This window comes from Notolepis coatsorum, assembly GCF_963971535.1.
Source record: "Notolepis coatsorum genome assembly, chromosome: 3".
Taxonomy (NCBI): Eukaryota; Metazoa; Chordata; class Actinopteri; order Aulopiformes; family Paralepididae; genus Notolepis; species Notolepis coatsorum.
The window spans coordinates 184,967,214-184,991,636 of record NC_140167.1 but is presented as its reverse complement, the minus strand read 5'-3'; the positions used below and the strand labels follow the sequence as shown (position 1 = coordinate 184,991,636).

The following is a 24,423-nucleotide window of genomic DNA, read 5'->3' as shown; positions in this document are numbered from 1 at the left end:
CAACTCCTCTGGAGCCACAGCCAGCAGAGAAGCCGGTTTACTTTAGCTTTTAAACCAGCTGCAGCCTGAGAACTGGAGTGTGAGGGGATGTAACACTAAAGATGGCGGCAATGACAAAGAATTGCTGCAAAATAAACATACATCTGTTGTTAAAAAAAAAAAAAAAAAATTTTTTTTTTTTTTTTTTTTTTTTTTATATACTTATAACAATTCGATAATTATCGATATCGAGAAATAAAATAAAATTATCATATCGTTATCGCGATATGATTTTTTTCCATATCGCCCAGCCCTACTTTAAAGCCCTTATTGGTAAACTTCCCTCTTACAGTACATCACAACACTTGTAGGGTTCCTCACGTTTGTTCAAGTAACTGGTTGGTTCTCAGGGTTCCTCACGTTTGTTCAAATGACTGGTTGGTTCTCAGGGTTCCTCACGTTTGCTCAAATGACTGGTTGGTTCTTAGGGTTCCTCGCGTTTGCTCTGAATTAAGAGAAGCTCCGGGAGGGTCATCAAAGAGAAGTCGCCTATTCTCAGTCCTTGCCCCACAATGGTGGAATGAACTACCCACCCCAGTTAGGACAGCCGAAACACGTCCAATCTTTCGCCGTCGACTAAAGACTCACTTCTTCAACCATTATCTGAATTAAAAAAAAAAAAAAAAAAAAAAAAAAAAAATCTAACCCTAACTAACCATACTGTCATGCACTTGTCCTAATAAACTAACCTACACTGTAGCACTCAACACTTTGATGAACATTGTTACTCAGCTGATAGAGTTGTGCTCTTCCTGATGGCTTGTCGTACAGAACTTGTAAGTCGCTTTGGATAAAAGCGTCAGCTAAATGACTAAATGTAAATGTAAATGTAAAATTAGGAAACACTACTTTTTCTTCCAACTTCTGGAATGCCCTCCAACTGACTCTGAAGCTGAAGGTTCTTCCTTCTTTTTTTGCTGAAATTAAAAGTATGGTCTCCGACCACTGTGTCGACTTATAACTGTCTCAGCTCATTTTGTATTGTTTATTCTTATTTATTGTGCCTATATATATGAAATTGCTGATATGCTATGTCTCATTTTGTAAGCTCGTCATAATTGTAACCTCAGTGTCTTACAAGTTGAAATAAAGGTTTGAAATTAAATGGAGCCATTATCTATGCGTGAGGTCAGATTCCTCATTAAAATCTGTGTGTGTGTGTGTGTGTGTGTGTGTGTGTGTGTGTGTGTGTGTGTGTGTGTGTGTGTGTGTGTGTGTGTGTGTGTGTGTGTGTGTGTGTGTGTGTGTGTGTGTGTGTGTGTGTGTGTGTGTGTGTGTGTGTGTGTGTGTGTGTGTGTGTGTGTGTGTGTGTGTGTGTGTGTGTGTGTACACACTGGGTCTGATCTGGGTTGTTTAACAGGTGGGCCGTTTTGAGGTGAACCTCATCAGTCCCGACAGTAAAAGCGTGGTGCTGGAGAAGAACTTCAAAGATATCTCCAGCTGCTCTCAGGTCTGTCTGTCTCTTGTGCAGATCTGTTTCCACTTAAGTTGCTACTTCTGTTCAAAACACCACAAAACATTCTCGTTCTACTTGGATGCTGTCACTGCCAAATGTTTTTGGTACTGTGCATGCATCCTCTTCATCACAGATGTGTTCACTTTTGTACCGATGTGCTCTTGTTTTGATTACAAACAGCATCCTATCTAGGCTTTTAACCGAACGATTCGGTTTGCATCACAGTTCTGGGGTCAGTGCGGTTTTTCGGTTCAGTGCGGTTGAGCGAATACCAATTCCGTATTTGGTATATATAAAAAAAAAATGCATTCAAATATGTTAGCTGATAACATAAGGGACACATGGTTCCCATAACACATTTTCTTTTTTTAATCTCACTCCATCCATGGTGATGTGCACTTTGTGCCATCGCAGTTGGGTAACTCTGCTCTCTAGAGGTCCATCCCTCCATAGTAAGTGTATAGTGGGTGTGTTGGATAATTCTTTGACAATTTCACCTCGTTGTCTGTTAATGATTGGGAGTTACCTTGTCGCTGAAGTGACTGCGAGAGGGAACGTTAGCGTTGTGGCTCAAGCACTTACGCACTGAAATAACAAACCATACACGACTGTATTGGGCTGCATTTAGTTCGCTATAAACAACCCCAAGGCTTTGGTTATGGATTTCACCTCGTCTGGATCTGCATGGGGAGGTTGTTTAGTGTATGCAGGGGTGTAAAAAGTACCCAGAAATTATACTTAAGTGAAAGTATGGGTACCGTCTCAAAATCGTACTCAAGTAAAAGTCAGAGTATCTGGCTAAAAACACACTTGAGTAAAAATAAAAAAGTTTCTACTTTTAAATGTACTTAAGTACTAAAAGTAAATGTAAAAACCTTTTTTTCTGGCTGTATATTCTTCTGATAGCAGGTGTTTAATCAAAGATCCCTGCTTTATAGTCTTGCACAAGGACCAATCAGCATGGGTATGGGCGGGTTAATTTTCCATTGATGGGGATTTGATTGGCTGTTTTTAAATAAAGTGCGGCCGCAGGATTAATAACGTTAACGTTAGTTTGATCAGAGAAACAAATATACTAATTAAAATAGTTGGACCTGTGAGGTTTTTACTTCGTACTTTGTAGGTCTGCATTTTAAATGTAAGGAGTAAAAAGTATGTTTTTTTCCCTCTGAAATGTAATTGAGTAAAAGTACAAGTATACAAACCTAATAATACTCGAGTAAAGTACAAATCCCCAAAAATAGTACTTAAGTATTGTAACGAAGTACAATTACTCAAGTACTTTACACTCCTGAGTGTACGTACTTCAGGGAGAAGGAGTCGCCCCTTGCCTCCACAGATTCTCTCCTTGGTAACCGGATGATGCAGACCGGCCCATTACGTTAAATGTACTGCCCTCGCCTCACACTGCACACCGCTCGCACACAGGCGCTGTTTTATCCATCACCATCATAGAGCTAAATTTGTAATGCGCCCCAAGCAGATTGAAATGATAACTGCGGAATATTCTATGATAACGTTAGTCTGTCTGTCCACTTACCGGTAAATTGCTCTTTCCCACACAAACGGACTGACAGCTGCACCTCGCCTGAGCAAACTGACAGGTTCCACTGGGCTTTGGATTTAATTGAGAACAGCCGGTGCAAATGACCAAACGTTACCTGAACTAAATTGGGAACTTAGTATTCACAATGCTCAAGTGTTGTATGAGGATAAATGAAAATGAACCCTACATGCACACAACGGTTTTGCCAGTTCTACACAAACAAAAGAACACACTCCACTAGTGATGCATTACAGTAGTGGAGATAATGTTTTAGGCACCCATAGTGCGGGTAGGGGTAAATGGACTGCATTTATATAGCGCTTTTATCCAAAGTGCTTTACAACGTATGCCTCACATTCACCCATCGGGAGCAATTAGGGGTTAAGTGTCTCGCTCAAGGACACTTTGACGCGCTGTCGGGAAGGGCCGGAATCTAACCGGGAACCTTGTCATTACCAAACCTCATGAACCACTGCCCCACCCCCATCACACATGAGCTGTTCCCTACTTCATGCATCATGAAAAATGCCCAAAGCTAAAATAGCACCCAAGACGTCTGTTTATAAAGTGAGGAATTAGGTTTGATAACGTGAAAATGTGATGTTGTAATGAGTAAACACAGGCTAAGCAATTCAAAGCACACCGTGCGAGACCAGTAGCTTTTAGGGTGGGTTATTATTTTTATTTTTTTCAGGGACAGTGCACATTAATCATCATCTTCAGTTTCCACATCAATGTACAATGTGCCAGAATTAGCTAATGAGCTAGTTTTCATCTGTAGTCCCTGCCTACCATGCATGTCTCTATTGTAACCTGGAAACCAATGAGCCTAAATGTTATTAGCGAGACCAGGATATTTCCCCCCCTTAGAGTAAATGTGGGCAAACACAAACGTTGCAAATTCTTGTTTTACTTTAACCCATTTAGACCTAAAACGCCTGCTAAAAATGCACTATATAGCCTGCATATACACACAAATGTGTTTCCCGGTTGTAATGGGTTAAGCAGCAAAACTGTTTTAGTATCACATGGCTGATCATTTAAACCATGTCTCACATTGTGTCCTCGCAACATGTCACCACTGCATGTGCTCACATAGTGATGATTGATAGTGCAGGCCTATAAGGAATAAAGCTACTTGACACCGGTTCTGAATAAATAAAACATGTAGAACAATGTAGAGTGTCAACAATATCACTAACCTTTAGTCATCTGAGCACCTATAGACCTTTTCACACCATTCAAAATACCTGAAACCCATGCTATTGATTCACCATTCAAAAGTCCTGAAAACCATGCTATTGATTCACCATTCAAAAGACCTGAAGCTCCTATGAAAACATTGGGCCTTGTGCTCGTTGCTCATCTGCTTGTTGTTGTGTCTTCGTCACACAGGGTGTAAAGCAGACGGATCATTTCGGGTTCATCTGTCGGGACCCAGTGGAGTCTGGTCCCAGTCAGTACGTCTGTTACGTCTTCCAGTGTGCCAACGAGTCCCTGGTGAGTCATCTGGTCTGAGATATCAGCCGACCGATGAACTGATTTCTGTTTGTTTTCAGTCACTGTAAGCTTGTGTTTGTGTGTGTGTGTGTGTGTGTGTGTGCGCGTGCGTGTGCGTGCGCCAGGTGGACGAGGTGATGCTGACTCTGAAGCAGGCCTTCACTACAGCAGCAACCCTGCAGAGCAGCAAGACCCACATCCAGCTGTGTGAAGCCTGCCCCATGCATGACCTGCACAGGCTCTGCGAGAGGATCGAGGGTACTCTCTCTCTCTCTCTCTCGCTCTCTCGCTCTCTCGCTCTCTCTCTCTCCCTCCTCTCTCCCTCCTCTGTCACTCTCGCACACTATCTAGTCATGAATAAGTTACTACGTAATCCCATTTCTGGGAAAAGTGAACGTTTAAGCTAGCCGTGTGGTTTCTGTGTGCGTTTCCAGGTCTCTACCCTCCCAGGGCCAAGCTAGCCATCCAGAAGTTTCTCTCACAGCTAACCGACAATGAGCAGGTGGACATCTTTGAGCGGGTTCAGGTGAGGACAGGCTCCTACCTAGTACAGAAGATACGCTCACTTCACCGACCAATATTTCATATTTTGACACTAGGACAGCCATGGAGAAAATGTCACTAATTCCCGCCAGGAACGGGTCAGATGACCCGACAGCTTATATGAGAAAAATAAACCGTGTAAACTATATAATTACCTCTGAATATGAGGTTTACCACAATGAAATGTAGGTTTGAGTGACACACAAAAAAAAAAAAGTAATGAAAATATATATATCATTTTTTGTATTTATTTATTTTTGGATGGAAGAGCCACACATGCTGGGCAAAGAGCCACATGCGGCTCGTGAGCCACGGGTTGGCCACCCCTGCGCTAGACGCTCGCAAAGTGCTGTGACTTTCGTCTGTTCCAACGGCCCATAATGTGGAATAACGTTCTAATTACATTTTCCTGAAGTCATTTTGAAATTTCAGAAACCGTGCCAGATAAAACAGGTACTTTTAGGAAAAGTCAATGAGTGACAGAGCTGGAGCTCGACCGAGTGACAAGGATACATTTATTGAAAATGCCTAGGGGTCATGTGACCCCTTGTCGGCTGTGCTAGTGTTAATAGATACTGGTGATGTTTTACTGCAAACAGTTGACATCTGTTATGGGGTGATAGTTTTTACATCATAGTCACAACCTCACTCACTCACTCACTCACTCACTCACTCACTCACTCACTCACTCACTCACTCACTCACTCACTCACTCACTCACTCACTCACTCACTCACTCACTCACTCACAGTTAGCCACTCGGCCCCTAGTGGTGACTCTCAGGCATGGCACCTTGTGTAAGACCAGTTCAATCTATGTGAGAATGCTTCACATCTACAGGCATTAAAGCGTTCCGTCTTGAGACGGATATCCGTCAATTTGATTTGGAGTTCCGTCATTTGATTCGGAGTCGTGACGGATTTTAACCTGAGCCAATCAGAGGCGTCAAATATCATGAAAAGGGGATTTTTTTCCCTACCGCGGCCACGCCAAGCATAGTCATTGGCGAGCAATCGGCAGGACGCAGCCACGTGAGAGACCGGATTGCGCTAATAGTTCGTCGTCGGAAATGTATAATAATCGCAAGATACATTCAGACAGTGTTAGATGAGATCTAACTAAATGGATTTATGGACACATTTATGCCCGGACCACAAAGCTTATCGAAGGGTTAGCGGCGGCGCGGCGGCTCTACCGGTGAGTCTCAGCCTGTTGTTATGATATGAAAATGTAATTGTAGTGCTGTCAGACCCTGATATGGGTTGTCTATACAGTGGAGGTTAAAATAAGAATAACTTTGCCTGAAAAAGAAGTTCAGTCGGAGATGTTTTGACGGAGATGATCATATGGGAATAGACTTTACCATAAATCATAGGCTGATATACGCTACATTCTCGAAATGTTATAGGACACAAGTAATAGATTTAATCACTTTTAAACTTGGTCTGACCGACCTTCAGCATACATAGACCATGAACAGGCAGTAGATCCAGTCGTAGAAACGCATGTCAGAAAACACGAGTCCTACGCGTCGCGCGTCAAATCTCTCCTTGTTTACCGACGTCACATCCACCACCTGCTTATGTACCTGCTTGCACTTAACGTTACGCACGCCTGCTATACCGATTAGCTAACGTTGGCATAATAGCGTTAATGGAAGGAGTAAGCCGGCCACTAAAAAGAAAACCCACAGCGGTGTTCTCAGACGAAAAGCATGAGCGGCACCACCTAATAAAAGAAAGTTTCGAGAGGAAGTTTGAAGAGACTGGCTAGGGCCTAGGCTACTGGGGGCTGACTGTAGTGGTGAGTTGTTAACTTGTTCCGTGTTCCGCAACTATGTCAAAAAGAAAAACAGAAACAACACATTTGTCATTGTCGTGTTACTTCACAGTACAAATACGTGAGTCCTCTGCTGTGGTTGTTGTGAGTATCCTTTATTAGCTTAACTCCGTAGCAACATCACACAGGTGTATCTGTAGACAGTCTCCTCCCCACCGTATGTATATTTTTTCTCCCCACCGTATGTATATTTTTTCTCCCCACCGTATGTATATTTTTTCACCCACCCACCCACCCCCTCCTAATGTACAGTCTCCTCCCCATCATATGTATATATTTTCTGTTAGGATCTCTGGGTAACAGTACTGTATATTTGCATATCGTATATGTCACAAATGTAACAGTACTATATACCTGTAGTATGTCATGTATGTCCCTATGCCATAAATGTTGTGTATGTCATAAATGTCACTATGAATTGAAAATGGGGGGACCCTGATGTAAACAAGACGAAAGTCTTTCTCTGGTCTGCATCCCCTTAACAATTGTGTGTATTGAGCCGTACTGTATTGTACCCATTCTGCATTCTGGGTGGGGGGGGTTGGGTAGGCGGGGTGGGAATAACTGTACATTGGATTATCGACAAAAAACGAAACAAGTAGGCTCCATTAAAACGCTAACGCTATTAAAAAAAAATACAGTGGAGGTTAAAATAAGAATATGACTTGGCCTGGAAAAAAAAGTTCAGTCAGGAGATATTTCTTTGCTTTAATCCCTGCATCTATTATGTGTGTGTGTGTGTGTGTGTGTGTGTGTGTGTGTGTGTGTGTGTGTGTGTGTGTGTGTGTGTGTGTGTGTGTGTGTGTGTGTGTGTGTGTGTGTGTGTGTGTGTGTGTGTGTGTGTGTGTGTGTGTGTGTGTGTGTGTGTGTGTGTGTGTGTGTGTGTGTGTGTGTGTGTGTGTGTGTGTGTGTGTGTGTGTGTGTGTGTGTGTGTGTGTGTGTGTGTGTGTGTGTATAGAGGATGAAGCCTGCGTCAGACCAGGAGGAGAATGAGTTGGTGATTCTCCACCTGAGACAGTTGTGTGGAACCAAACAGAAGTCCCACCTACACATCGGGGAGACCCCTCAGGTATTGAAAATAACATCGCAGTGATATCAGTAGGGACCTGATGAGGCGTTGACTTGGGAATTAAACTGATACAAAAAATAAGTAGGTTGAATAAACTTCACATGGAAAGGAAGGTGCCACTTTTTCCTTCTTTTAAGTAGTTCCCTCAGGTAACTATGCACTCAGTCAGTTTATAAAACAACTACATAATAATACTCCAGTCCCAGTGGAGCCCACTGAATCAACACCATGTGTCATTCTGCCAAATCATGAGGTTAGACAGTTAACTCTCTCTCTCTGTCCATACATACGTCCATCACTCCCTCCATCCCCCCCTCCCTCCCTCTCCCCCTCCCTCCCTCCCTCCCTCCCTCCCTCCCTCCCTCCCTCCCTCCCTCCCTCCCTCCCTCCCTCCCTCTATAATTCCCTGTGTCATCTTGCTCTGCCAATGTCTCTGTGATGTAATACCAGTCTGACCTATGTCTCATATAGCCCACTGTCTCACATAGCCCCTCTATGTCTCACATAGCCCACTCTCTGTGTTATTGGATGCAGCCACAGGCCTTTTTCTTACTGAACTCTCAGGTTCCCTCTTATTCCATCATATTCTTTATTTTTACCTTGTTTGATGATGATGCTACTGTCTTTGTATCACGACAGACGCTGTTTCCGCGCGTCGCCTTCTGACGGCTTATTTGTGTCTCTCCTGGTTTGTTGTGTTGTTCTCTCAGAACGTTCCCATCAGCACCGCGCAGGCAGCAGACACAGCCACCGGCAGTCGCTTCAAGTTAGACACCCTGAAGAATAAAGCTCGCACCTCCCTGACCACCTCCCTGGAGAACATCTTCTCACGGGTAAAGCAGCCGAGCATGGATTATTTTCTCCTTATTTTCTTTATTTATTTTTTGTTTCCGCCTCCTGTCAATTTCTAACTACTACTGTGTCTATTTTGTCTTTACTCTCTCTTTCTCTCTGTTTCTCTCTCTTTCTCTCTGTTTCTCTCTCTCTCTCTCTCTCTCTCTCTCTCTCTCTCTCTCTCTCTCTCTCTCTCTCTCTCTCTCTCTGTGTCCCTGTCTCTTGTCTCCCATAGAGCCATAGCTATCCTCTCTTATCCATGGCTTCCTCCTCCTCCTCCTCCTCCTCCTCCTCCTATGTGTCTCCAAGGCCTTTAGAAAAAGAAAAATTTCTAGACGTTGATGACGTTTCCTTGACAACGGTGCTGAAAAACCAAACCTTTAGAAAGCTGGTACCAGATCAGCGCTCCTTCCGCATCGGTGACCAGTCGACCTCGTTATCTCAGGACCCTGTATGTCTTGTCAAACCTCTCTGCTTCCTACTGCTGTTTTCTGTGTCATTATGTTCCACAGGATTTGGGTTGACCCATATCTGCCAGTGAGGCGGCTGAATAATACCTTTGTTCAAACATGCAGGCAATCTGAGACCCCCCGCTACCATCTGCTATGGTCTCGGAGCAGCCAGTGCAGCCGGATGAGGCAGACCAATCTCTCTCCTTTACATTTCTGGGATTGTCTGATTGTTTGCGTTTTAATTATGCAAATCGAATAAGTATGTGTGCTAAACTTGTGTAGAAAACTGATGCTGCGCAGATGTAATTCATGGCATCAGAAGTTCTGCAATTTTTTTACATGTATTATTGATATATATACACGTTTGTATGTGTATTATTGATATATATATATATATATACACGTTTGTATGTGTATCATTGATATGTGGACACAGCATCGTTATTTAATACTGTTGCCTAATGGTGTCCATGGAAACTGAATCCTTCAGATTAAAGGTCACATATTATGAAAAGCTCACTTTTTCAGTCCATACATTTGGGTCTCTGATGGCCTGCTAACGCATTTAATTTAATTTCAAACCTTTATTTAAACTCAAAAGGTAACTGAGGTTTCCCTCATTTACAATCACGTTGAGTGTACATACCGAAATGAGCAAAAAAAAGCATATAGAATCATAACAACAAGACGAGGCAACGACAAGGATAACAAATCACTTAAAACACACACAACTGACAGTGGATATCAACTGACAACCGAGTCAGATTTTGCACAAACTGTGCATTTCAAAACTTGATCTCCAACCTTTGTCAATCAAGTTGTACATGTTTTAATTGATTGTTATCCTTACTTGTCTAATTGTTATGATTGTATGTGCTGTGTGATTTTATATGCCTTTTTTTTTTTTATTAACTCTGTTTGCTTAACTCTGTAACTCGACGTGACTGAATGAGGGAAACCTCAGTTTCCTTTCGAGTCTAAATAATGGTTTGAAATTAATTGAAACAAGACGACTCGTTCAGTTTTGCCTCTCCCTCCTACCTCAAGTGGAGAGGGTGGTCCTTGGCGTGTATACCAAACCCAGCCGCATTTCTCGGAGACGCTCTCTGATTGGCACTGACTGATGCTCTCTGATTGGCCACTGACGCGTTTGCCCAATCCGTGACGAGCTGTGTCTTTGCCCATTTCCACGTCAAACAGCTGCAAACTACCTGGTGTTCTATCGCCATGCTCTAAGACAAACTCTAACCTTAACCATCTTCGAAAGAGTGCCTAAGCTTAACCGTCGAAAGAACTTGCCGTCACGCTCTAAGACAAACTCTAACCTTAACCAACTTCGAAGAGTGCCTAAACTTAACCAGTGTAGAAACAGGCGTCGGCCAATCAGAGCACGTCTCCGAGAAATGCGGCTGGGTTTGGTATTCACGCTGGTCCTTGACTTGGCGTGTCTCCATTTTTCAAGATGGCCGCTTGCTCGTAAATATTCTCTTTTTCCACCTAAACGGTTCACTAAAATATGTTTTTTACTAAGAATGTCAGGATTAACCGGTTTCACCATAATCACGGTTAGAAAACATCATGGTTTCCAAACTGTATGAATTTTAAAAGCTACAATATCTAGGTATTCAGCCCTGCATTCAAGATTGTCACGTGTTGTTCGTGTGCCAATCCGAGTGTGTACCAGTGAGGCTAGCGATCAGATAGGAGACTGGCTGTGGAAATGGCAGAGGGAACCATCATCTCAGCCATACATTGCACCTTAAATTGGCAGTGTTTGAGCATCACTAATCATTAATTCTGCTAATAGGCCACTGTTACTTTGCCTTGTGTGTGTGTGTGTAATTCTGCTATAGGCTACTCTTTTTGACATCAATTATATTTAACAATCATAACGCAGAAAAAGAGGTCCTGTAGCCTGTGACTATTTTATTCAAAAGTAAGATACTGATTATTATAGTTTTTTTAATAGAAAATAAGATACAACACACTCAACTCACGATTAAATCTAGAAGAATGGGTGCTGGATCCTCAATGTAATGATTCATAAAAAAGAGACTAGGACAGCACGCCAATTTGCTTTTTAATAATATATTGCCTAATTAAAAAGTCGAATTGGAGTGCTGTCCCAGTCTCTTTTTTTATATAAATTTAATATACATAATGTTTTTGTTTATATATTAAAAAAGAGTATAGCCTAATAATCGTGAAAAACGTGATATTTCCTCAGACAATAACCGTACCATCAAAATCTCATAATATGACGTCCCTATTTCTGACATTTTACGCAGGAAATAGGATATGCAATTGCGTGATTTTATTCACATTCACATCAAATATATTGATCGACTTTACGACTGTGACTGTAAGATGTCCAAGTGGACGTATATGGTCATTCTCCTGAAGGGTGCATTTATATACTCTCTGTATTTCTAGTGCATGTTTTGATTCCGTTTTAACAACCTGCCACAAGTCGAGTTTAACGACCTGCGTCTTCTTTCATCAGGGCGCCAGTCGGATGCGAGGACGTTTGGGGAGCATGGGGAGCTTCGACAGAGTAAGTATCCCGGTATGGGAAGGGGGTAGGAGGGACGTGAGAATTCCCAGAGCTGCGGCTCAGGAGCTCTGGGAATTCTCGCTTATGCACCACTGGCTAGGGGAGGCGTGTTATTCCATATGTATCCCCAAAAAAGGTCAGTTAGGTATAAGCTGTCAGCCGCTCAGGGAGGGAGGATCGTCAAGCATCAGACGTGCTCCGGCTGCCCACACTGCTCCTCTCATAAGGACAGTGGACACTTAGCCGGGTGATTCCCAGAGTTCTCAGTCTGTGGTTCATCAATAGGCCCCAAAGTCAAACAGAGCAGCAGGGGGAGTTGTTTGTGGAGCTGTCAAGTTGACCATTTGGGGTTGGTAGGCTCCGCTATGCCACAGCTATGCAGAATGTGGGGTGGGGGTGTGATGGCGTCCCCCTCACACACACGACTGTACGGAAACACACTGACATGGAATCAACGCTGCTACTGTATACGCTGCTACTGTATATATGCCCCCGCTTCTGTGAGGTGTAAGACTTTCTCTTTTCCCCCTTTTTTTTTTTTTCAAAGGCACACTTTGTGATTACAGTTCCTCTGTGGAAAACGTGGTCATCCCCACTACTGGCCTTGATATTTGTGTTTTCCGTTCACAAATGTATTAGGATTGACGACATGTAACACGTTTAGCACACATTTTTCTGTGACTTTTGAGGCTGTAAAATGTTTGTTTAAATTTGTTATGTTTTGGAAATGTGAAGTAAAACAGACCTTGATTTTGTGTTATGATTGGCTAAGAAAAAAGTTCTAAAAAGCAGATTTAGTATTTATGGTACAAGTCAAACAAGAACATAATGTGAATCTAAAACATTCAGATGGACGGATACATTCATGTCTAAAACAGTTAGATTTGATTTGATTTTCATTTCAAACCTTTATTTCAACTCCTAAGACACTGAGGTTACCATAATTTACAGCGACAGCGAGCTTACAAGACATAATAGTTTATCAGCAATTTCATACATATAGGCAAAATAAACAAGTATAAACAATAAAAGTCGACACAGTGGTCGGAGATCATGGACGGATACATTAATGTCTAAAACATTTAGATCGACGGATACATTCATAGCATTAAGAAACATCACAGTGTACAGAAAACATCCACAAGGACTTTCCTGTTGGTTTCAATTCCAAGATCCTTTCTTCTGCTATCGCTGCCTTGCTCGTGTCCCCCATGTAACACAGTGCAATCTCCACCGCGGTCAGTTGAATCAGCACTGGCAGTTGAATCAATGCTGGCAGTTGGCACGGTTACGCCCCCCAGAGTGTTGTTTTCACTTGGTGTTTTTGAGCTGACTAAGTAGTGGTCTGAGGACCCAGGGCTGCCTCAGGATGCAGATTTCCAGTGAAGCAGGAAGCAGAAACAGGATGTCCAGTGGTGTGTCTGCTGAGCCATGCCTCAGCTTCCTCTACTCGACCCTGTAAGCAAGGCCCCAACGCCGAACTACCCTTAACGTGACACTCATCCTCTCCCAACTGAGACCATTTAGATCCTAATCATATCCATATGTCCTACAATGAACACATTTTGGTACGTGTCTGTTTGGAACAGGGCTGATCGCTTGGCCCCCGGTATTCCTGCTTGCAACTTTCTGTAGAACCGATTCTACAATCAACTTCACACTCGACACTGCTGCACGTTCAGGGGCCTTGGCAGAGGTTTCTCGAGAAAGACAGACAGAGATTCCTTCCATTTTAGTTAGATGGGAATTACAACAAATGCACAGTAGAGGTTACTAATGCAAAGCCATCTGATTCAATACAGTGTATGTCTTTCGTTCTCTTTCCTAGGTCTCTATTGTTTCCCTTTCAGTTTAACTGGTGATATAGTATGACTACTGCTATTAGCATACGGTTTAAGACCTCAGTTGAACTCGTGGTACGGTATGGCTACTGCTATTAGCATAAGGTTTAAGACCTCCGTTTAACTGGTGGTGCGGTATGGCTACTGCTATTAGCATAGGGTTTAAGACCTCCGTTTAACTGGTGGTGCGGTATGGCTACTGCTATTAGCATAAGGTTTAAGACCTCAGTTTATCTGGTGGTACGGTATGGCTACTACACAAAACACGGATCGGGAGTACTTGATTCTTCTCAATCCGATCGGGACAACCACTCTACTTGCCCGACAAAGAAAAGTCTGCCGGGACCCATATAATCAACGCACAGCCCAAGACACAATGTTTCAAAGGGCGCTCGATACCGCCGTCTGGTAGGATGCGGCCGGTACTGCACCTTTAGAGGCAACACACAGCTCCCTGACGCGTCTATACTTTCCACAAGCTAGTTGTCCTGCCGCGTTGCGGCCCGCCTGATATCAAACCTACCGAAGTCGGCCCATGTCACCCCACTTCTTAGGGACCTGCACTGGCTCCCCATTGCTGCACGTATCCGCTTCAAGGCCCTCGACCTAGCATACCGTGCAGCAAAGGGAACCGCTCCCGCCTACCTCCGGTCAATGGTCTCTAACTACACACCCTCAAGACCCCTACGCTCTGCATCTTCTGGCCGCCTCAGACCTACTCCTATCCAAGCTCCCGGAGGGTCATCAAAGAGAAGCCGCCTATTCTCAGTCCTTGCCCCACAATGGTGGAATGAACTACCCATCCCAGTTAGGACAGCCAAATCCCGTCCAATCTTTCGCCGTCGACTAAAGACTCACTTCTTCAACCATTATCTGAAATGATTAAAAAAAAAAAAAAAATCTAACCCTGACTAACCTTACTGTCATGCACTTGTCCTAATAAACTAACCTACACTGTAACACGCAACACTTGATGAACATTGTTACTCAGCTGATAGAGTTGTACCCTTCTTGCTGTCTTGTCGTACAGAACTTGTAAGTCGCTTTGGATAAAAGCGTCAGCTAAATGACTAAATGTAAATGTAAATGTAAATGTTGCTCTGATTGGCCACTGACCGCCCCTGCCTACGCTAGTTATGAGCGTAGAAATAATAATAATGCGAGCGGAGAGGGGGAGAGCGGAGAGCGAGCCTCGCACACACGCACTTTGAAATGGGTATCACAGTAGTACGCCCTACTGTAGAACATGACATATTAGCATGACATCTGATTTATTAATGTCAATACTAAAGATTCGGGACAAATGCAATTGGCACAAGTGTAAATCATGGATTAGTCACTCAGTTTTAATATTCGCCGACTTAGCTCAACTCGTTCGTCAGCTGGCTGTGGAGCCTATGGTCACAAGTTCAAATCACTTAGTTTTTTTTTTTTTTTTTTTTACGTTTAATTAATTTATCCACTCTGGTTGGATGGTGTGTATGTATGCGTATGTATTGTGCTGTATAATGACCATACATTTGAATCTAATCTCATTTTGAAATCGCTACGCTACCTATTGAGAGAAAATGGTGCTTTTTCAATGTATGTGATGTATAGATTGGGGAGAGATGACCACAGCTAAAATGGTAGATCGAAATGTGCATGGAAGCAGGAGACGGTGATAGAACGGTGGTGGAACCAGTGGTTTCACAGGCACAGGCCGCGTCAGCGAGGGTTTTGTTATGAATTCCTTAGAAGAACATCTGAGATTAGAGTGTACTGTCTCCCAGGACAGGAGGGAGAGAGGTTCATCTTAATGAAACGTGAGTTTATTAGTGTTAAAGGTTATGCAGTTGTCATGACAACACGTCGCATGACAACCAGAAGGCGGGGCCGTCGTTGCGACGACGAACATCTATAAGTCGGACGGTGTTTCCGGGTGTAAGGCAGACTAGAATCTGACGCAGACTAAAATCTGACTGAGACTAAGAGGGAAGAAACCAGAAGAGACTCTCTCCGCTCATTGAGAGAGAGGGGGGGGGGGGGAGAATGGCACATCACCAGTAGCTTCGGCTACCACGAGGATGGTCTTAGGCTAACGAACAGGCCTGAACACTATTGGACTGAACAGCAAAAGGACGATAATATGAACACACCGAAAGATCATTCGAAATATACTCTTCAAGGACAATACAATCTGTTAACATCTGAGCTGAGGTTTCTGTTTAGAGAAATAAAACCACGCTTTTCCTTGTAAGGTATTTCACGTTGTCGAAGTGTCGAATTCTTACGGAGGTGGGGAAGTATTATGGTTTATGGATTGCACTAACGGGGGAAGATAAGGATCTTATCTACCAGTATCGGAGACGTCAGGACCATTAAAAGTACACAACGCAGAGGAATTGGATGGAGGGCCAAACAGACGAAGACGTGATACTGGCCAGTTTGATCAGAATCTTACACTATGGACACGACAGTGGCGCGTCAGACAGCTTCGGAGGTGAGCGCATTGCACCATGGTGATCCACTCAACAGGTAGCGATTTCAAAATGAGATTCGATTCAAATGTATTGTCATTATACAGCACAATACATACATATACATACACACCATCCAACCAGAGTAGATACATTTATTAAACGTAAAAAAAATATATATATTGAACTAAGAGTGATTTGAACTTGTGACCATAGGCTCCACAGCCAGCTGACGAATGAGTTGAGCTAAGTCGGCGGATGTTAAAACTGAGTGACTAATCCATGATTTACACTTGTGCCAATTGCGTTTGTCCCGAATCTTTAGTATTGGCATTAATAAATCAGATGTCATGCTAATATGTCATGTTCTACAGTAGGGCGTACTACTGTGATACCCATTTCAAAGTGCGTGTGTGCGAGGCTCGCTCTCCCCCTCTCCGCTCGCTCTCGCATTATTATTTCTATGCTACGCTCATAACTAGCGTAGGCAGGGGCGGTCAGTGGCCAATCAGAGCAACGCGGAAGGACAACTAGCTTGTGGAAAGTATAGACGCCTCCCTGACATTGAATAGGGTATTAAAATAGAAAAAAATAATAAAAAACGACCCAGAAACGTGTTAACACTTTGAGTGCCAATGACGAGAAGTCTAGTTTTTTTAATCGTTATTGCTTTTATTAGCGATATCCATTCATTTTTCATCAATCTAGCCTCACGTTACCATTGGGACTGTCTATGAGCTCGAACAGGGAAAATACCGCCCCCTATCGTCTCCCGAATGGTAATGCATCCATTGGATTGGACTCAATGGAAATGGATGAGAAAAGAAAACTCCGGAATCCACATTTTAGGAATGTAACCCGAGCCGATCCCCATTGTAGACACTCAGAACAGCGTGGAATATGTGTTTCTAGTACCTAACGATGGATCAATAAACACGATCGATATTTGGAATGGCGATCAGGAATTGGAATAATCTTTTTGCAGAACCATGTGAGGTAAAGAATCAATTTTACCAGTCTTGAGGTAATCAGAGTTTTTTTCACATATTATCTCAACGTGTCCCCTATCTGTGTATGTGTGTGTGTGTGTGTGCTGACCAGGAAATAGATCATCGATTTTTCAGCCCGCTTCTCTAGCGTGCATACCGGTAAGTACACATATTAGGGCTGGGCGATATGGCAAAAAATCATATCGCGATAACGATATGATAATGTTATCATATTTCTCTATCGATAATTATCGAATCTCTATCGATAATTATCGAAATTGTTATAAGTAAAAAAAAAAAAAAATTTTTATTTATTTTTTTTACAACAGATGTATGTTTATTTTGCAGCAATTCTTTGTTGTTGCCGCCATCTTTAGTGTTGCATCCCCTCACACTCCAGTTCTCAGGCTGCAGCTGGTTTAAAAGCTAAAGTAAACCGGCTTCTCTGCTGGCTGTGGCTCCAGGGGAGTTGAACAGTTCTGGCTCTGCTAGTTTATTTTCCGGCGCTTTTTTGGTGGACAAACCACTGCACATGTGCACCGTGACTCGTGACTGGAGTCTAGTTCTGCTAGCACACATAGCCTACTGTGTACAGACGGTTTCAAACTGTATTTTAAATTAGAAAGCAAACAAAATAAATGGACAAGAGAAAAATAAATCTCAATTTGGTCAGTATTGTCATTTGGACAAGCAAAGCCATTACTTTAAGTTGCAGGCAAGAAAGACAAGTCTGTCCACTGTCTCTGGTTTTAAAACTGCCCTGTTGCAGGTCACAAAAAAAAAAAAAAAATCGATATATATTTTTTTCTGGTATCGATTATTAAAATATATCGCGATATTTATCGTTATCGTTATATCGCCCAGCCCTAACACATATACTATCAATAATCTAGCGTTTATTTGAAAACTATTCATAAATAGGCCGAAAAATTACAATGTGTTTTGTGTATTGCACTAAAGGGCGTTTATCACAGAATCTAAAAACTAGCGTTTTTCAAAATGGTATAAAACGGAAATGTACCGATGAAAACGAACGTACATGTTGACTGCAAGCAAGTCATTGATAAGCGACGGGCGTATTAGACACATAGCCATAATATAGAATATAGAAATAGCTCCGTGAAAATCATGAAATATCGGAAAATCTGTCTAAAAAGGCTGGCATTCAAGCGCTAATTCTGGCGCCCCCTGCTGGCACTCAAAGTGTTTACACGTGATTGGCACTCAACGGTCGGGCCTCAGAAACGTGTTAATCAGTGATTGGCACTGAATGTGTTAGCTACAGTCAGTGTTGTAGTCGAGTCACTAAATCTCGTGAGTCGAGTCTCAAGTCCCCAGTGTTCAAGTCCGAGTCCAAGTCACCAAAGAAGAGCCAGAGTCGAGTCTCTATTACCCTAATTCGAGTCTGAGTCCAAGTCATCAAGGTTGAGTCCACTCCACTCTGGCAGTCAAAGAGCTGACGTACAAATAAAAAAAGGTCTACAACATTAAACATAAATGATGCAGCAGTCAACATTTCAAACTGAGTTTATTTACTTTGTGACACAATAGCCAAACAAATGCACTAGCCATCAATATCTTATGCCAAATGATTAGGGATTTTTTTTTTAATAATTAACTGAATTTATTAATGAACGCGTCTGAGTCCTCGTCTGCACCTTCCAAGTCCGAATGCAGTCAATGCTCAAGTCCAAGTCGAGTCACGAGTCCTGAAAATCAGTCCAGGACTTGGACTTGAGTACTACAACACTGGCTAGTGGCTACAGTATATCATACCTCTCCTGTCATGTCAGATCTATGGGAGGGAGGTCTGTGTGAAATAGAGGAGGTAGATTCAGAGGGTTCGTTCAGGAACTGAGCCACCAGGGGTCTTCCCTACCAATGGTGTGCAGTGCTGTGAGTCACAGGACATCGCCCATTAGAATACAATAGTTGTGGGAGTTTTATGGGAAGGCAGGAGGTAGTAGCACGAGGGCCACGAGCGTTGAGTTGAATCTGGACTGGGTCCTGTGGTGGAGAGAGCACTTGCTACACAAGGTGAGTGCAGAGCTGTTGTAACTTGCCTGGTTCAGCTACCGGTCTTTCATGCTGCCCATAATATATTTCCATAAATTCAGTCTGGAATATGTTTTATTCACAATGTGGTTTGTGGCTCTAACTGTTTTAACCTTATTTGAATATGCATGTTGGATTTTGATCGGGTGACCGTGGAGGCTGTTCTGCACCTCAATATGCAAATAACGCACTCTACATGTCAGATGTCTTTTGCCGTAGTCTGATTTTACACCTCATTCGTATAATTCATTATTCATAATCTTTTTCACTTTGTTTTAACTTTGCCCTCAATGTTACTATCAGAGATTCCAAGCATGGAATCCAAGAGATTATTTAAGATGTAAGCGCTGACATTCTTAATCATCCTCTTCACCCCCCCCCCCCTCACAGCAGGATGAATCTCCCAACAACTCCCCCCCGGGGTCGCCCCCTATTTTCACCGACGACGACGATGCCGACGCCTTCCAGTTCCGCCCGCGGGCCCACACCTTCAGCCACCCGCCCGTGAAGAAGCGCATCTCCTTCGAGTCGCTGCCGGCCAATCAGAACAAGCAGGCCCCGCTCCGCAGGCAGCAGTCCGTTAACCCCGAACTACTGCAGGGCAGGTAAACTCAAACGCGCGCATCACTTCCTTCTACCCAGATGTCACTTCCTCCCCTGGTGTGATCCCATAGCAACGTAGAGTGATTAACGCCTAGATTTGAAGGGGAACACCAACTAAATTGAGAATTCTGCTATTCCCGTAACCTAGGGGTGTTCGATCAATATTTGTGAATGTGAGCTACTCTCTCTCTCTCTCTCTCGCTCTCTCTCTCTCTCTCAAAGCCAGACACCAGAGAAGTAAGAATCAAACTTGTCATGTCAAGAAGTGTAAAGTCTGGAGCTGCTCCGTTGACAATGAATAGAGACTGATTTGTTTTATTTTTTATATCCAAATGAGCTTTATTCTATAGTAATGTTCTCAGTTCTGAAACAGAACAATATACAATATACAGAGCAGTATAAACTCAGAACATTCCCCTGGGTGCTCTCAGTGTCACTTATTACTTATTTCCCAATTCATTGTCTATATGGAACAGTTCCAGACATTGTATTTGATGACATCACACATGTGAGTTTTAGCACTCACGTTTTGGGATTTGGGAGAGAGTTGTTCATGTTTATTAATCATTTTCGTATTCTTCTGAAAATGGGCATAGTTCCCCTTTAAGCCTCTGGATACTGGATATTGCACTGACGATGTTTTGTAAAAGCCTGTCTAGTTCCGTTTTTGAACACAATTCTGACTAAAGCTAACTTAGCATGTCGCCCTCCCTTAATCGGTTTAACACTTACTGAGGAATCCCAAAGGTTTAGTTGACCTTTCACCCACAGCACACACACACAGATAATGTAACCTCTTCACAGCACTTTGATCAGTCCTAAACTCTTGAGAAACGTCCACCTCCGGCTAGAGCTGTGAATCTTCACCGGCCTCATGATTCGATTACGAGCGGCTGGGTGGCGCAGCGGACATTGCGCTCGTCACCAACGCAAGAGACACCGGGTTCCGGTGGCTTGGGCCGCCCGTCATACTGGCTCAATTGGCAGAGTCAGAGGGTGGAAGTCGATGGGTGGTAATCTGGACGTTGTGGACAGCGACTCCTACAGGTCGGTTGGGGGACGCCTGCACAGCAGAGACAGGAAATGGCGGGGGTAGTGTGAGCCTCCCACACGTTACACCTCGCCAATGAGAGTCCGCGCTGGCAGGTGAAAAGATGTGACAGGCTGCCTCCTCGTGTATCGGAGGGGACACGTGATGCAAGGCTTCTATCCTCCCTACAACTGACCAGTGGGGGGCATATGCGAGCAACGTTCAAGACAGGGGGGGGAGAATTGGAAACACGAAATTGGGATGGGAGAAAAAATTGAAAAATAAGGAGAAAAAGTGGATGAATTTTTTTTTTTTCAATTACGATTCAGCTGTCCACTATTCGATTCTACGATGCATCTCGATGCAGCTCAATAATATATTACATCCTCAATTTTATAATTTATATTACTGCAGATGGCTACTTTTTCATCAATTAATACAAGCAGTCAGATAAATTTACTTTTATTTAGAAAGTTCTTAAATCAGAATGTCAAAATAAATGTCTTTACTAGTGTTGCATGATTCAGATACTAGAAAGGTATCTCGATACCCAGCTGTTAAAAACGGTTCAATACTCTTTTTATTAGTATCAGATCAATACTTTTAGAATAGCCCAATGCTGTATTTTCTATGAATTGAGTGGATGCATGACCAGAGCACTACCTTTAATAATACAATAATAATAATATATTTGATTGGTAGGGCACTTTATAATTGTGGAGCAAAATTTGAATAATCGATTATGTTCTGTCACTGCATCGATGCAGAATCGTCCACGTCCGCATCGCGATGCATCTTAGAATCGACAAATTTCCTCCGGCCCACCGTCCTCCAACAACAACAACAACAACAACAGCAACACATGTTTCCTGCTACTGTCTGATGCCTTGTGGGTCAGAGCGTCTTATTGTTTCAGCCCCTTTTTCCCCTTTTGTATAACGTGTTTGTCTTTTGTTTGTGGGCGTTTGATTTCTGTCCTGGCGTATACCCAGACTCGCGGCCGTCTCGAGGACGCGCAGCGCCTCAGAGAGCGAGTCCTCCTTCAGCCTCCCCTCCTCCTTCTCCGCCCCCACTTTCCTGAAAAGCTTTTACCAGGGCTCCCTGGGCTCCCTCGGCTCCCTGGGCTCCCTGGGCTCCCTGGGGCCCCTGGTCGACAGCGGGAGCCTCAAGAGGTGAGAGGGGGTGCACAGTCGCCCCCCCATGCGAAGACCCGAGGCTTCAGCCGGGGGAATCTGGGAGGGGTTGGGAGGGAGGGAGGGAGGGAGGGAGGGAAGCGGCGATATTGATTTAATCCGCCCAAGCCTTTTAACATCCAGCTTTCCCCTCCCTGTGTCTTTCTACCGTCACCCCCTCTCTATCCACTGCCTCGTATTCTTCATGGAAAAGACTCTCCGGCTCTACTGTTGGTCTTTTCCTCTCCCCCTATGTATCTCTGAAGTGGTGACGAAACGCTGGCTGGCTCCCTCTCTAGTCGTCTATGCATGCAGATGCTTCGTCGCAGACTGGGCTATATTCAAGTTGGTATATTAACCACATCGGCTGCTCTGCCAACCAGTTCCCTTAAGCACTGCCGCTTTCAAGGTACTTAAAAACTGTATAATAAAAAACGCCTGACTACACTGACTGGCTACTACGGGGATTAACATCAGCACACGTTAATAAAATCGGGCTCATTGAATCCACACGGGTCTCAGCTTTCCAGATCATACACAATTTCAATAACACATTTGTACTGCATGCAAAAAAGAATTGCTCAACACTGCATGGCATGTGGGAATGTCCATAAAGAGGAGGCTCATGGGTAAGAACCCATTTCCATTCGGATGTCTTGAGGTGAGAGGTCAAGGGACACCTTTTGAAAATTAGTTTTTCCCTCTCCGAAACCTTGCCGAACCTTGCATTATTTAAAGCTCCCTTCCTGGCGAGGGTGGTTGCTACCAAAAGATTCTGTAGGTTGTCTAGCCTATGATATCTACCTTCATCTACAGCCTCTAAAAGACAGTAATGTCAGCCACGGGCACCGGCATCTCCGTGGGTCTCAGAGGGTTAATTAGTTGGTGAATTATGGCGAGCCAGGCAAAGGATTCCTACTGAATTTATCCCGTGAGTAAAGGCTGTCTGTTTGGGTGCCGCCGTAGTCCACCAGTGTGAGGAAATGGCAAACAGGAAAGGTTAACGTTTCCATAATGGATGAGACTCAGTGCTCCAGACCGGTGCCGCTTTTTCAATTATTCCTCTACTCACAGCAGCCCGGCTCTTCAGGCTCTTTTGGGTTGTTAATGTCACCGGCAAGGACAGCTAATCCAGCACGGCGTGTTCCCTGGTTCAGTGAGAGCAGATATATACAGTACAGTACACCTACCTAACCCCACTGGGTATTAACCAGGGAACAGATATAGGTAATAACACCTACCTAACCCCACTGGGTATTAACCAGGGAACAGATATAGGTAATAACACCTACCTAACCCCACTGGGTATTAACCAGGGAACAGATATAGGTAATAACACCTACCTAACCCCACTGGGTATTAACCAGGGAACAGATATAGGTAATAACACCTACCTAACCCCACTGGGTATTAACCAGAGAGCAGATATAGGTAACACCTACATGTACCTAACCCCACTGGGTATTAACCAGGGAACAGATATAGGTAACACCTACATGTACCTAACCAGCTCACTGTGTCCACATGTTCAGGATAGGAGCTCTGCTGTCTGCACTGTGAGATTACGTTTCCCCCCGATGCTGTCACTACGTGACTTGATGACCTCTACTTGGCACAATAAACAGGACATGTAAATTCAGCATTTCACAGCCACATGGTTGAGTGAGAGGGTTAGACTCTGCGGTTGTCGTCGTCATCGGTGGGCCGTGACCTTCTCTGAGGTCACTTCCTGTTTTTCCCAGTCCTCATGGTCAGAGAGGCGCTTTACGCTGACCGTGCTCAGTAGGAGCTATCATCTGATCCTCCTTATTCAGGTTATTGACATAACAGGCTGACCTCTTCAATGTTGAAACACGGATGTAAGTATCGCGAAGTTAAAAGATATATCAAGTCACGTCGCAAGACCTCTCACTCGCGTATTTTAACTGTGTTCCCTCACCTCACCTCAAAAACCACTTGTTTTCCAGGGAACGAGAGCGAACATTAATGCGCCACAACCTTGGCTGCTTGTGTGTGTGAGACGTTTGCTGTCGTTTGATGATAATAATAATAATAATAATACTAATTGTGAGCTGCAGCACTACTTTCTCCTTCATTAATATCAGTATCTGTCTGAAATGTTGGGCCTTGTGTATGTATGTCATAAGCCTACACATTCTTTAGTTTCATTTTCACTGGTTCCCTGCAACACATATTCAGTTGATAAGAAACCTGTATACGGTTTCCTCTGATCCATCTCAGAAGGGAGAGAGAAAGAGAGAGTGTGTGTGTGCGTGTGTGCGTATGCGTGTTATGTCCAGTGTTGGGTATGTCACTCAAAAAAAGTATACCTCGTTACTCATTTAAAAAATTATGTTATTGCTTTACTTATTACTCCCCGGGAGCAGTAATCCCTTACGTTACTCGTTATATTACTTCTGTTGCACCCCCCCTCCATAATTG

General features: G+C 43.5%; 1 protein-coding gene across 1 annotated transcript in view; it reads left to right on the top strand.

Annotated features, from left to right (window-relative positions):
• Positions 1–24,423, top strand: part of tbc1d4 (TBC1 domain family, member 4) — a 118,250-nt gene that overhangs the window by 64,525 nt on the left and 29,302 nt on the right. The window contains exons 5-12 of the mRNA XM_084310872.1: positions 1,400–1,489; positions 4,437–4,541; positions 4,667–4,799; positions 4,976–5,067; positions 7,882–7,992; positions 8,703–8,825; positions 11,782–11,832; positions 19,567–19,781. Coding sequence (XP_084166998.1) covers positions 1,400–1,489; positions 4,437–4,541; positions 4,667–4,799; positions 4,976–5,067; positions 7,882–7,992; positions 8,703–8,825; positions 11,782–11,832; positions 19,567–19,781 — 920 coding nt within the window. The remainder of the gene's footprint in view (positions 1–1,399; positions 1,490–4,436; positions 4,542–4,666; positions 4,800–4,975; positions 5,068–7,881; positions 7,993–8,702; positions 8,826–11,781; positions 11,833–19,566; positions 19,782–24,423) is intronic.